The sequence below is a fragment of the Pteronotus mesoamericanus genome, unplaced genomic scaffold, assembly GCF_021234165.1.
Source record: "Pteronotus mesoamericanus isolate MK-2021 breed Mesoamerican mustached bat unplaced genomic scaffold, CSHL_Meso_final contig_41, whole genome shotgun sequence".
Taxonomy (NCBI): Eukaryota; Metazoa; Chordata; class Mammalia; order Chiroptera; family Mormoopidae; genus Pteronotus; species Pteronotus mesoamericanus.
In genome coordinates, this window is record NW_026555152.1 from 6,486,309 (window position 1) to 6,498,658 (window position 12,350).

The 12,350-nt window shown below is 38.1% G+C and overlaps 1 protein-coding gene across 3 annotated transcripts in view; it reads left to right on the top strand.

Annotated features, from left to right (window-relative positions):
* The first annotated feature begins 5,104 nt into the window (after positions 1–5,104).
* Positions 5,105–12,350, top strand: part of MTMR6 (myotubularin related protein 6) — a 54,398-nt gene continuing 47,152 nt past the window's right edge. For all 3 annotated transcript variants that reach the window (XM_054577158.1, XM_054577159.1, XM_054577157.1), the window contains exon 1: positions 5,105–5,285. In XM_054577158.1, coding sequence (XP_054433133.1) covers positions 5,262–5,285 — 24 coding nt within the window. In that variant the 5' untranslated portion in view covers positions 5,105–5,261. The remainder of the gene's footprint in view (positions 5,286–12,350) is intronic.

Here is a 12,350-nt window from a genome sequence, read left to right on the forward strand (position 1 = left end):
GTCATGAAAGGACCTACATCCAAGATTGCTCTATCCAGCAAAGCTACCACTTAGAATGGAAGGGCAGGTAAAGTGCTTCCCAGATAAGGTGAGGTTAAAGGAGTTCATCATCTCCAAGCCCTTATTATATGAAATATTAAAGGGACTTATCTAAGAAAAAGAATATCAAAACTATGAATAGTAAAATGATAATAAACGCACAACTATCAACAACTGAATCTAAAAAACAAAAACTAAGCAAACAACTACAACATGAACAGAATCACAGAAATGGAGATCACATGGAGGGTTATCAGTAGGGAGGGTGACAGGAAGAATCGGGGAAAGGTACGGGGAATAAGAAGCATAAATGGTAGGCACAAAATAGACAGGGGGAAGTTAATAATAGTATAGGAAATGGAGAAGCCAAAGAACTTATATTTATGACCCATGGACATGAACTAGGGTTTGGGGGGAATGCTGGAGGGGAGGGTGCAGGGCATAGGGGGATAAAGGGGATTAAAAAAAATGGGACAACTGTGATAGCATAATCAATAAAATATACTTAAAAATAAAAAAAACAAATACAAAAATAAGTCTTTTAGTGATTGTTTAATATTTTCAAGACGAGTAACTATGCCCCCACCCCTTTTCTTTTCTCAACATCAAGATGAATTTCCTGCTGTTTTCTGGGATTGGATTGGGTGTTTCCCTGTGGCACTGGCCTTATTGTAAGAAGAATCTCTTCATTGTAATTCTCATAGGGGTGGACCCTAGAGTTTAGCTTCTGAGCTCTTGAGTCATATAAGGGCATCAAAACATGAACTAAATTTGCCTGGTTTGGAAATGGTCCTCTAGCAACAATTTCAGTGTCCTGCTCACCTCTCTGTGTATAATCTTCCTTATATTTTACATTTGTTAAGTCCTCATTATTTTGTCAGTTGTCTGATGCTCCATAGAAATTGATTTTCTGTTTACCCACTATTTAAGATTTTTTAAATGCAGAGTCAGTTCCCAATTTATAGCACTGTTTCAAAATGAAACTTTTATATGGATTTTGAAAAACAAATTCATATAGAATTGTTGTTAAGAATACAGACTCTATAGTCAGACTGTCTGGCTTTATATTATAGATCTAGGCTTTATTTGCTGTATGATATTGGGCAAGCCATTTAACTTCATTGTGTTTTACGTTCCTCTTTTTTAAAATGAGGGAAGTAATAGTATGTTACTCATAGTACAGATAAAACACTCAGTACCCTTTCTGCCATCTGATAATCACTTTAGTGTTATCACTAAATGTTATAGAGATAACATCATTATTATTACCTCTATAAAAGAATTGGTAAAAGAAAAAAATTAGAAATGATAAGAGAAGAGAATGGGGAGGGAAAACTGGGATGTTAACCTGTATGGGAACAGGGAATGGGGAAAATGACAAAAATCTGGGAGAAAATATATAAAAAGAGGTTTTATTAAGGAAGTCTTGATGTATGTCATGCAATTTAATTCACCATTTCCTGCTTTTTCAAAAGATTGCATTAGTTTTCAATGTTTTTTGTGGGGGAGGGTAAGGAGCAAGATTTGTGTTTCTTTTGGAAATGATAGTATACTCATACTGCTTTACAGGTGGTTCAAGTTTTTTCTTATTACATATTTATCTTACAGGAGTTAGTGATTTCACTACAAAGCTGTTGTATTTAGTAAGTATTGCTTTGGCAATTTGTATGAAATATAGCAGGCACTCATAACAAAACACAGCAACACAAGGACAACTTGAATAAGATAAGTGTCTGAAATGCTGGCAAAATGAAATAAAATTTTAATAGAAAACTTAGATGTTAAAGATATACTTTAACAACAAACGTAGTAAGAAAGATGATGTAAAAATGATGATATTTTTAAAACAGCATTTTCTAGTTACAAAAATTGGAACTGCATACTACAGAACACTTGAAAAATATAGAGCAAGGTTTCTCTACCTCTGCACACCTGATTTCTTAGGCCAGATAATCCTTTGTGGGCAGGGGGTGTCTGGTGCATTGTTGGATGCTCAATAGCAGACCTAGCCTTTACCCACTATATGCCAGTAGCATCCCACATCCACAACAAATTATGACAACCAAAAATGTCTCCAGATATTGCCAAATGTCACCTGTGGCCAAAATCACTCCTGACTGAGAACGAGTAAAATAGGGAAATGACAAAAGTCACCACTAAAATAGAGAAATTACATCTAGAAGTGTAAGCTTTTTGTTTGCATAAACACAAATTACAAAACACAGTCACATTGAATCTACCAGTTGATATTTCACTAATACAGCATCAACATTCTTACTATGTAGTATTTCTCTTTTTGTAGTGTGAGTACCTTATAATAACAAAATAATTCTAATTCCTCCCTCCTATCCCTGGTATCAGTGTTATCATTCATTTCACTTATACATAATTATATAGGGTCTGGCACAAATAATACCCCCTTTTTATTCCAAATCTTTTATTACAAAATCGTAAGTATGTAATTCTGTAACATCATAATATCACACTCAAGCACACTATATGACAATTTAGTTGAAATGTTCAAATTAAAACTATAAACTATTACACCCATATAATTGCCCTGCCAACCACACTGAAGCAGGCGTTTCTTCTGCGGGACCCTGTATATATGTATATACCACAAGCATACATAATCAAGCACATTGTTGCCATTATTACTCGAACAAACTGTTATGTTAGATCAATTAAGAAAAAAATATAAAAGTTTTTATTTTATTTTCACTTATCCTTTCTCTGATGCTTTTCCTTTCTTTATGTGGATCCAAGTTTCTGACTTAAACCATTTGCCTTCACTCTAAAGAACTTTTTTTAACACTTCTTGCAAGGCATGTCTACTGGCAACAAATTCTCCGTTTTTGTTTGCCTGAGGAAGTCTTTACTGCCCTTCTACTATCTTAATTAAAAAAAAATTTTTTTATTCATTGATTTTAGAAAGGGGGGAGGGGAGAAAAGGGGAAGTGGGAAGAGAGAGACAGACAGACAAGCAGACACACTGACGTCAACTTGTGATACTTGCATGTGTCAAACCCACGCAGGATAAACCCAAAGCATGGAGCATTGAGAGATGCTCTAACCAAATGAGCTACCCAACTAGTGCTCCCACCTCACTTTTGTGAGATAATTTCACAGGGCACACAATTCTAGGTTGGCTGATTTTTATTTTCTGTCAACACTTTAAATATTTTATTTCACTCTTTTCTTGCTTGCATGGTTTCAGAAGAGCAGTCAGATATAATTCTTATCTTTGTTCCTCTATAGGTAAGGTGATTCTTTTCCTCTGGCTTCTTCAGGATTTCCCCCCTTTATCCTTGATTTTATATGGTTTGGGAATGATATGTAATCTTTCTGGTATTTATACTCTTTGGTATTCTGTGAGCTTTCTGGATCCTACAGATTTGGTGTATGGTATTAATTTGGGGAAAAGTCTCAGTTGCTATTGTTTCAAATACTTGTTTCTGTTCCTCTCTTTCTTCTTCAGATATCCCCACTACAGATATGTTACTCCTTTTGTAGCTGTCCCACACTTCCTGAGTATTGTTTTATTATTATTTTTTTTGTCTTTTTTCTCTTCCCTTTTCAGTTTTGGAGGTTTCTGTTGAGATATCCTCAAGCTTAGAGATCTTTTTCCTCAGCCATGTTCAGTCTACTAATAAGCCCATCAAAAGCATTTTTGATTTCTGGTGTTTTTAAAAAAATCTCTAGCATTTCTTTTTGGCTCTTTCTTAGGATATCCACCTCTCTGCTTACATTGCCCATCTGTCTTGCATGGTGTTTACCTTTTAGAGCTCTTAGCACATAAATTCTGTTTAAATTCCCTGTCTGATAATTTCAACATCCCTGCCATATGTGAATCTGGTTTTGATGCTTCCTCTGTCTCTTCAAACTGTGTTTTTGCCTTTTAGTATGTCGTGTAATTTTTTTTTTCTGTAGTCAGACGTGCTGTAGTGGGTAAAAGGAACTGCCAGGCACTGATTCCCAGGGAAGGTTTAGTTTGTGTGTTTCTGCTCCCTCAGTTGTGCTAGTCTGTATTCGCCTCTCTCGTTCTCTCTCTCTAATTATTGGAGCAGTGGTTTGCCTTGCGATCTCAGTTTTCTTTTAGACCTAAGAAAAGTTGTTGATTTTTTAGTTTGTTCAGGTTTTACTTGCTTTTAAGACCTACTGCATATTTTTAAATGGCTGCTGGTGTAAAAAACAATAACGTGATCCACTTTAAAATGGAGTTGAACTGCCATACACACCTTATACCTCAAAGCTTTTGAATGTTAAAACAGGGCAAATTAACCTTTGGACTGGGTCTAAAACAACACTGCATCTCAAACAATAAAGCAGATATTATTACTACTGGACTGATGGCTACCAGATTGAAAATTAAAAACATAGTTTAGAATTAACACCACTATGTCGGTTTATCTGCACTAATAGAAATGCCTTCCTTTCATTAATATAATTGTTTCCTTTCCCTTTCTCATAAATACCCCTTGCCTTTGTCTCCTAATCCAAACAGTGTTTTGGGTTTCTCCCTGAATCAGGCTTCCCAATTAGCTATTTATTTTCTGACCTCAGGTAAATGCCTGTTGCCTCTCACTTTGGCTTTTTATATTTATGTTACCCTTAATATAGAAGATTTTGATTGTTTCAAATAAGGCTAAACTAAATATACCTATTGTTTCCTCAAACTAGATTCTTGTGAAAATTGTAGCTCAAAGTAAAGAGAAAGCATTGAAATTTGGTGCTGTCTACTAAAGAGTGATGGACTTCAGCGACATCTCACCCTCACCCACCGAATTCTCTTTCCATGGCATGTCTACAGGTTTCGCCTAGAGCGAAGTCCTCAAGGGACCCATCCAGACTGCTGCCTTTCTGGTCCTCCGAGCTGCTCGACAGATGATCGCCTTCTGTCAGGGCTTCGTGAGTCCTCCATAGAGAGAGGGCACTGTAGGACCGGCGAAGTCCCAAAGGCCTAAGACGCTCTTCTCCTTCCGCTGACGCTCTGTCCCACTTCACCCACGCCCCATGGCTCGCCCCTTGGTTTGGGGAAGTGTTTCTAGGAGACGGCCCAGAACGGCTGCGCCTGCGCAGTTGGTTTGGCCGGGGGCGGGCTGACTGTCGGTGGCGCTAACCCGCTGAGCTTGTTCCTGCGGGGTCTGGGTTGCTGACCGCGCCCAGGTTCCCTCACTTCATGAGACGCCGGTGAAGCGGGCCTCTGGCCGACTTTCCTCAGGATGGAGCACATCCGTACGACCAAGGTAGGCGGGCTTGGGTGATGCGTTTGCCTCTGGCCCGGGTCTTACCAACCGGGCGGAGGCTGGAGACAAGCAGAGCTCGGTTGGCCAGACGAAAGCTGAGGACGGGCAGGACCTGGCGACCGGCCAAGGATCCTGACCTGGCCTACCTGGGAGGTGGGGCGCGGTCAGGATGCTGGGACAGGTTGAGCCACGGGGGGTTTGCGGAGGCCTCCTGTGTCCTCGGGATTGCAGCCTTACTCGTTAGCCCAAGGCGTTGGGTGCGGTGATGTGTCGCTGGCCTCTCAGTTTTTTCCTGGCCAAAATTGGGGCTCTTTTAGCTGCGGAGCCTGCCAGCCTTTCTCTGCCTCAGACTGGAAAGCTTGTGGGTCTACAAATTAACATTTTGATGCTGTATAAGCCTTTACTTATTTATGGTTAGTCGCCCCGCGTCACACAGATTTTTGATGCAAGTTTTGGAGAAGCTGAGGTCAGCACTCAGCTCCACCTCACTTTCTGATCTTGGTCTCCAGTCGTTTAGATTTGGTGTTTCCGTCTCTAAGTTCAAACTTGATTGTCTTTAGAATCAGCTCAACAGAGCAGTTACGGAGAAGGAAAAAATATTATCCTATATGTTAAAGTGTTGTATGAAATGTTTTTAAAGTGTTGGATGAAATGTTATTCAACTGAGCTTATTAAATCCCGTGCTTAATTTTTGTGTGTAAAAGGTATGCTTGTGATTCCTTTACAAATGTTAAAACGGAGGGAAATAACATCAAAATATTACCAAATTATTTTCTCAACAACATTTAAGTTAGACTTCAACTTTGGGAGGGATAAAATAAAGGGACCAGAAGAACTGAATAACATGATTTGAGGATCACTAGGGAGAGAAGGACCCACTGTCAACCTTGACTGCCTATTTTGCTGAAATCGGTTGATTGCTGCTCATCCTATAATCACCGTTTAGCAGACATTCGTCATCTTCATTTGTTCCATGGAGAATCTGAGCTGTCATTAAAATGTTTCACAAACCTTGTTAAAATGTACATGGACCCTGGCTGGTGTGGCTCAATGGATTGAGTGCCAGCCTGCGAACCGAGGGGTCGCAGGTTTGATTCCCGGTCAGGGCGTATGCCTGGGTTGCAGGACAGGTTCCCTGGTTGGGGATGTGCAGTAGGCAACCACACATTGATGTTTCTCTCCCTCTCTTCTTTCCCTCCTCTCCTTCCTCTATAAAAGTATAAATAAAACTTTGAAAAAAATAAAAATTAAAAAACCTATAAATTCTTCCTCGAAAAAATAAAGTGTACATGGATTTTTATTAGAGCTTGTTTTTAGCATTGCACATACTACATCTAATAAAATTGAAGAGCTAAATAGTACTAACCTCTTTCAAAAAATCTTTTTTTTAAAAGAGAAGAAAGGTAAAGTAACTCTGCAATTCAAGTGGCTGGCACTTTACATTTGAAAATAGAAAGGAGAGTAAGTAAATAATCAAACTAGTAGAAGATGTAGATGTGGAAAGAAGGACTAGAGTAAGCATCAGATCAGGTTCTCCTCCTGGTTTCAAGGTCCCAGGCATGTATTATATAGTCGCTGTGTGCACATGACTTCCTTCTTATCAGACTGAACCTCATCTTTGCATTTTTCATAACGCTACAGCACACCATAACAAAACAGTAAAAGTGAATTGAGTTTAATCAGTTAAAACTAGCCCTATTCTTAGGTGATTGGTAAGAATGAATAGAAAGTTGGAAAATCCTTTGGCTTATTTAAGCCTTTCCACTTTATATTTATGATGAATGTATGTCTTTGTTTTTATTTGTATAACTGTAGCTCTTCTCATTTCCTTACATTTATTGCTAGAACACTTAATCTAGTGTTCTCTTTAACTACCAGGTAATGGTACTTTTCTTTAATTTTTTAACTTAGACTTATTTTTTCACAGGGGGTCTATGTTGGTGTTTTAGTTAGGGTCTTTTTATGACTTTTTTTTACTATAAAAATTTGTGTTTATTTGAGAGAGAGAGAGAGAGAGAGAAACATTGATCTGCTGCTCCACCCACTTATGCAGTCATTGGCTGACTTGCACATGCCCCTACTGGGGATCAGACCCGCAACTGTGGTATATCAGGGTTATGCTCCAACCAAGTGAGCTACTACCGATGCTTCTGGATATTCTGAGTGGTAGGTTTTCTTTATCGTCTAACAAGTAATTAACTATCTTCTCAATCTATTGTTTGAATTTGTTTTCCCAATTTAAACACTTTAACCTTTTATTCAAGTATCATGTGTATATACTCTGTTAATAATAATTCAAATATTGCAAATAATGCTGCTCTCTCCTTGCCACCTCCCATTTCCCATTCTCCTGCCAAGGGTAAATTGCTGTTATCAATTATATGTGCACACATTTTATATTTTATGCATATATTTATATGCATATATACACCTATAAAATTATATAATATTTTTGTTTTAACTTTTTACATATGTGGAATTTATTGTACATACTGTCCACAAATTGCTTTCTCAATAATATATCTTACAGAGTTTTCCATATAAGTATTGTATAGACATCTCATTATTTTGTTTGTTTTCTATAATATGGATGTGTCATAGTATATTTAATAATTTCCCTATTTGAAAACATTACAGTTATTTCCAAGGTTTAGTAGTACAAATAATGTGGCCATGAATATTGTTACATATGTAACTTTGTACACATATGTCAATGTTTCTCTTGAGCTGATACAGAAAAATGGAATGGCCTTGTCAAGGGATCGGGAACTCTTATTTAATAGATTCTCCTCAGTCTCCTTCCAAGTGGCTGGATCATGACATAACAACAGCCATTGAGAAATTTTTATCTCAAAGGTGAAAACAATATGTCATTTGCATTTCTCCAATTAATAATGAGATTAAACAGTTTTTATATTTTTATTTCTATAAGTTATTTCTTTAGAATCCTTCCTCACTTCCTATTGGATTGTATATATTTTTTCTTACTGATTTATTGGACTTTTATGACTTTTTGAGGACTAAAGAATTTCAGACTAATATTCTATTAAAATGACTTCTCAAGTGTGCTCCTTTATTACTTTCAGTAATTTTTCTAGTATTGGAGCACTGCTACCCTGGAATAGTCTTAAGTGGCTGTATGTAGAGTACAATTAAACAGATAGTTGCTAGGTACCTGTTATGTGCCAGGCACTGTACATGCACTAGGTATACAACTGTGAACACAATAGACACGGACCTCACAAGACAGCCTGATAATTGTTGGGTGGAGTATGATAGTTTCTTAAATTATAAGAATAACTTTATAACTTTTAAAGATTGATTTGAACAAAGCCAACTTTTTACTTCTGTTATGCATAAGCCTTCACCTGGACATAGTTAATTTGCTACAGGGATAATTGTATGTATTTTAAACTATAGATGGATTGCTTTAAATGTATTTAGCTGTTTTAAACTCTGTGTAGTGTAGTCACTGTGATGAAATTGACTGTGAAGTAGTACTGTGTAACTAGTGATTCTTTCTGTGTTGTTCAGATACCTGTACAGTTGACCCTTGAATCGGGGCGTTGACCCTTGTGCAGTTGAAAATCTATGTATAACTTTTGACTCCCCCCAAACAAGGGGGATTGATTTCAGCCCCTGCCCTCCCCATGGATGCCAAAATCTGTGGGTATAAAATGGCACAAATCAACACATACAGTTGGCCCTCTGCATCTGTGGACTATCAGCCATGGAATGAAAACAGTACAGATGTTTATTGGGAAAAAAAAAATCCATGTATAAGTGGACCCACACATTTCACACCCATGTTGTTCAAGAGTCAACTATGTTTGAAAAGTAGTAATTATATATCAATATATAGCCAATTATATGGTATCATTTCACAATATTTACAAGTTCACAGATAATGGTAATTTATACAAAATTATCACTAGTCTCTGAATACCACCAGTTGGGTACATAGTTTCTGTTTACAAATGAGGAAATAGGCTTAAGGAATGGAAATAATCTGCCCCATTAGCTCATGAGACAGACTCAAGATTTAAACCAAGGTTTGTCTAACTCCAAAGACTATGTAATGTCTTTTCCATTGACTCCTAGTTTTAATCTAATTGTAAAAACGTATTAGTAATTAACTCAGAAATAAATCCTAAAAATAATTCTAAGAGCTTTATCTTCCTCAAACTTCTTCTTGGCATAAGTCAATAATATTTATGTTATATTGTTTGTGGTCATTTTTTGTTTTGTTTTTGCTTACTAACTAGAGATTTATGAGATGAAGTATCGTAACTGAATACTAATTAAATGGCTTTATTCTAGAATTCAAAAATAGATATACCATCCTGTTTCAGTCACATTTGGTTTATTAACTGTGTAGCATCAGTAAAGATGCCTAGTGTGAATTTGAAATTTTCAAAGAGCATTTTCAAGCTATACTTTTGAACAATGTAGCTACTACCTATCACTTTGAGTGCAGAGACAGTTAGTTCTTCTTTATGCATTCTCTTTTCTTTCCCTGCCAGGCTCCAATCCTTTGGCTGACATGATGTGTTGATGCTGAAATTTGTGCTGTTTGTGAATGGAACTTTACAGAATGAAATAGAAGAATGTCTTCCTAACCTCTATATGAGAGACTGCTTTCTAGAGTTTGTTAAAGAATGGAATGTTGCGTGAAAATTTGACCCTACTGGGTTCAAATTGAGTCATTCCAAAAGTAATGCCCAATTAGTCTTAGCTTGCTATCCCTTTATGTCATTAGAATGTGAGGTCATATGTGTGTGTACACAGATATGTTTCCTGATGCAGACTGAAGGAGATGCAAAACTAAGAATGGATGAAGAATAAAGAGAAAATCATATTTTAATTGTCCTTGAAATATGAGCCAGTAGATTTCGAGGAACACCTGAATGCATTCCCCACAAAATAGTTAAGTGTCATCTTGACTTTTACTAATATATCCCAATATACAGGTGAGGAAACGGAAACTTGCGGAGGTAGGATAAGATAACTAAGGAAGAGGTAGAGCTGGGAACTCGAATTTTGGTCTTTATGATACCAGCTGTGTACTCTTAAACAGTACACTCTCCTGCCTCACAGAGTAATGATGTAATCAAGAGATCTAAGTAGTGCGAGGTGTGCCAGTCTGAGCAGGAATGGAAAGGAGGGGATGGATGAGAGCAAGTTAGGTGGTAGGTTGTCTACTAGGTAGCTGAATATGAGGGTCTATAGATTTGGGAGTTGTCATTGTTTAGGTAATCCTTGAAACTTCCTTTTGTGAATGAATTTATGCAAGAAGACTACTCGGGGGCTCTGTAGAGAAGAGTATGAGGTTAGAGGCCTGGGGATACTTAAAAGGGGGCAAGCAGAGAAAGAATATTCAGGATAAAATGGAAAGTGGTGAATCACAGATGGGAAGGGAACAGTCTTCCCTGCCTGATTTCTTTCTTTGCTTCCTCTTCCTCTGCCCTCTCCTTATTTGCCCCTCCTCTTCTGTTCCCTCCTCTGCTCCCTCCTTTTCCTTGGGGCAGCACTGTTCTAGGTACTGGGGAAGTGACAGTGACTAAATCAGACAAAAATCCCTGCCCTTATAAAACTTATTTTCTAGTTGGGGAAGATATAACAATAAACAAAATTAATGTCAAATATATAATATGGTAGATGGCAGTAAATGCTGTGGAACATGCCAGGGCGGGGTGGAAGGGGAGAGTTTGAAATACGGTAGTTAAGGAAGCCTTTACAGCTGTAGCGATGCTTGAGTACAGGTGAGGGAGAGAGCCACCTTTACATGGGCGGAAGAGATGGCGGGAGGAGTCCCAACAGAGGGAGCAGCAAGAGCAAAAACCCTCTGTTGGGCATGCCTGGTTGATGAGAACTAGCAAGAAGACTAGTGTGGCAAGAGCAGAGTGAGTGAAGGAGAGAGTATAGTAGAAGGTTAAAGTTGAGAACAGGATCAAGTTACTGTGCAGGGGTGGCCAACCTTTTGGTGTCCCCGCGCCACACTGGAAGAAGGGTTGTCTTGGGCCACACATTAAATGCATTGCAACATGTAATCACAAAAAAATCTCACAACATTTTAAGTAAATTTACAATTTTGCGTTGGGCCACATTCAAAGGTATCCTGAGCTGCACTCGGCCTGTGGGCCGCAGGTTGGACCCCCCACTGTGAGCATAGAGCCTTGAAAGCTGACATGAAATCTTTCATTTTACTGTGTGAGATAGGAAGCCATTCATGGAATGTCAGCTGTGTCTAGCGCTGCAGGAAAGCAAAGCAAGGTAGGCCAGTGAAGTGCCCCTGGATTTATGATCTGTTTTATCTGGCAGTTTATTCAGTCAGATGTTGTTACTGTAGGAACTGTGGATATATGAACAAAAAAAGATAAAAATCTCTGTCTTTCTGATACTTACCTTCCACTTCAGGACGGCAACTTGATGTTCTTTCTCTTTGATAGGTAATTATTGCCAAGATGTCAGTGCTATGAGTGTGCAAAAATGATTCTAGAGTCTCAAATAGGTGCCTGGCTAGAGAATCCTTGACAGCGTACTTTCTGCCTCAGTAACCAGTATCATAAGTTGTACTTACTTGGCAAAGTAAGTACAATTGTTGGTCACAGAATGTTGAGGAAGGCCATTGGTCCCATCTTGTCCTAGAGGCCACTTTTCCCTTTTGTGGGTAGCTAAGTGTCTGAGTTTTCTGAATGTGATTCTCTGTGTGTGATTTCTTGTGCTTTTCATTTTCTGCTTTGTAACCAGCTGAAATTTGAACTTCCTGTGTAGACCATTTAGGGTACTTTTAGTGTAGGCCTCTAGTTGGCAACAGTACAACTAATTGGCCCTTAAAGTAATGTATTGGAATTCCCCATCCTCGCCATAATGACAACATCCTCTGATTTTTTTCTTCCTGCTCCATTTTCTTCTTGGTTTATTCTTTTTTTTCCTCCATAACCCTTTCCCTATTCTCCATTTCCTTTTTGCCTTGGTGATACCTACAATTAAACGATCCTAACACTGTTTCTGCAGTGCCTCAGTGCTTGTGACCTGAACGAGTTGTAGATGCTTCCTAAATAC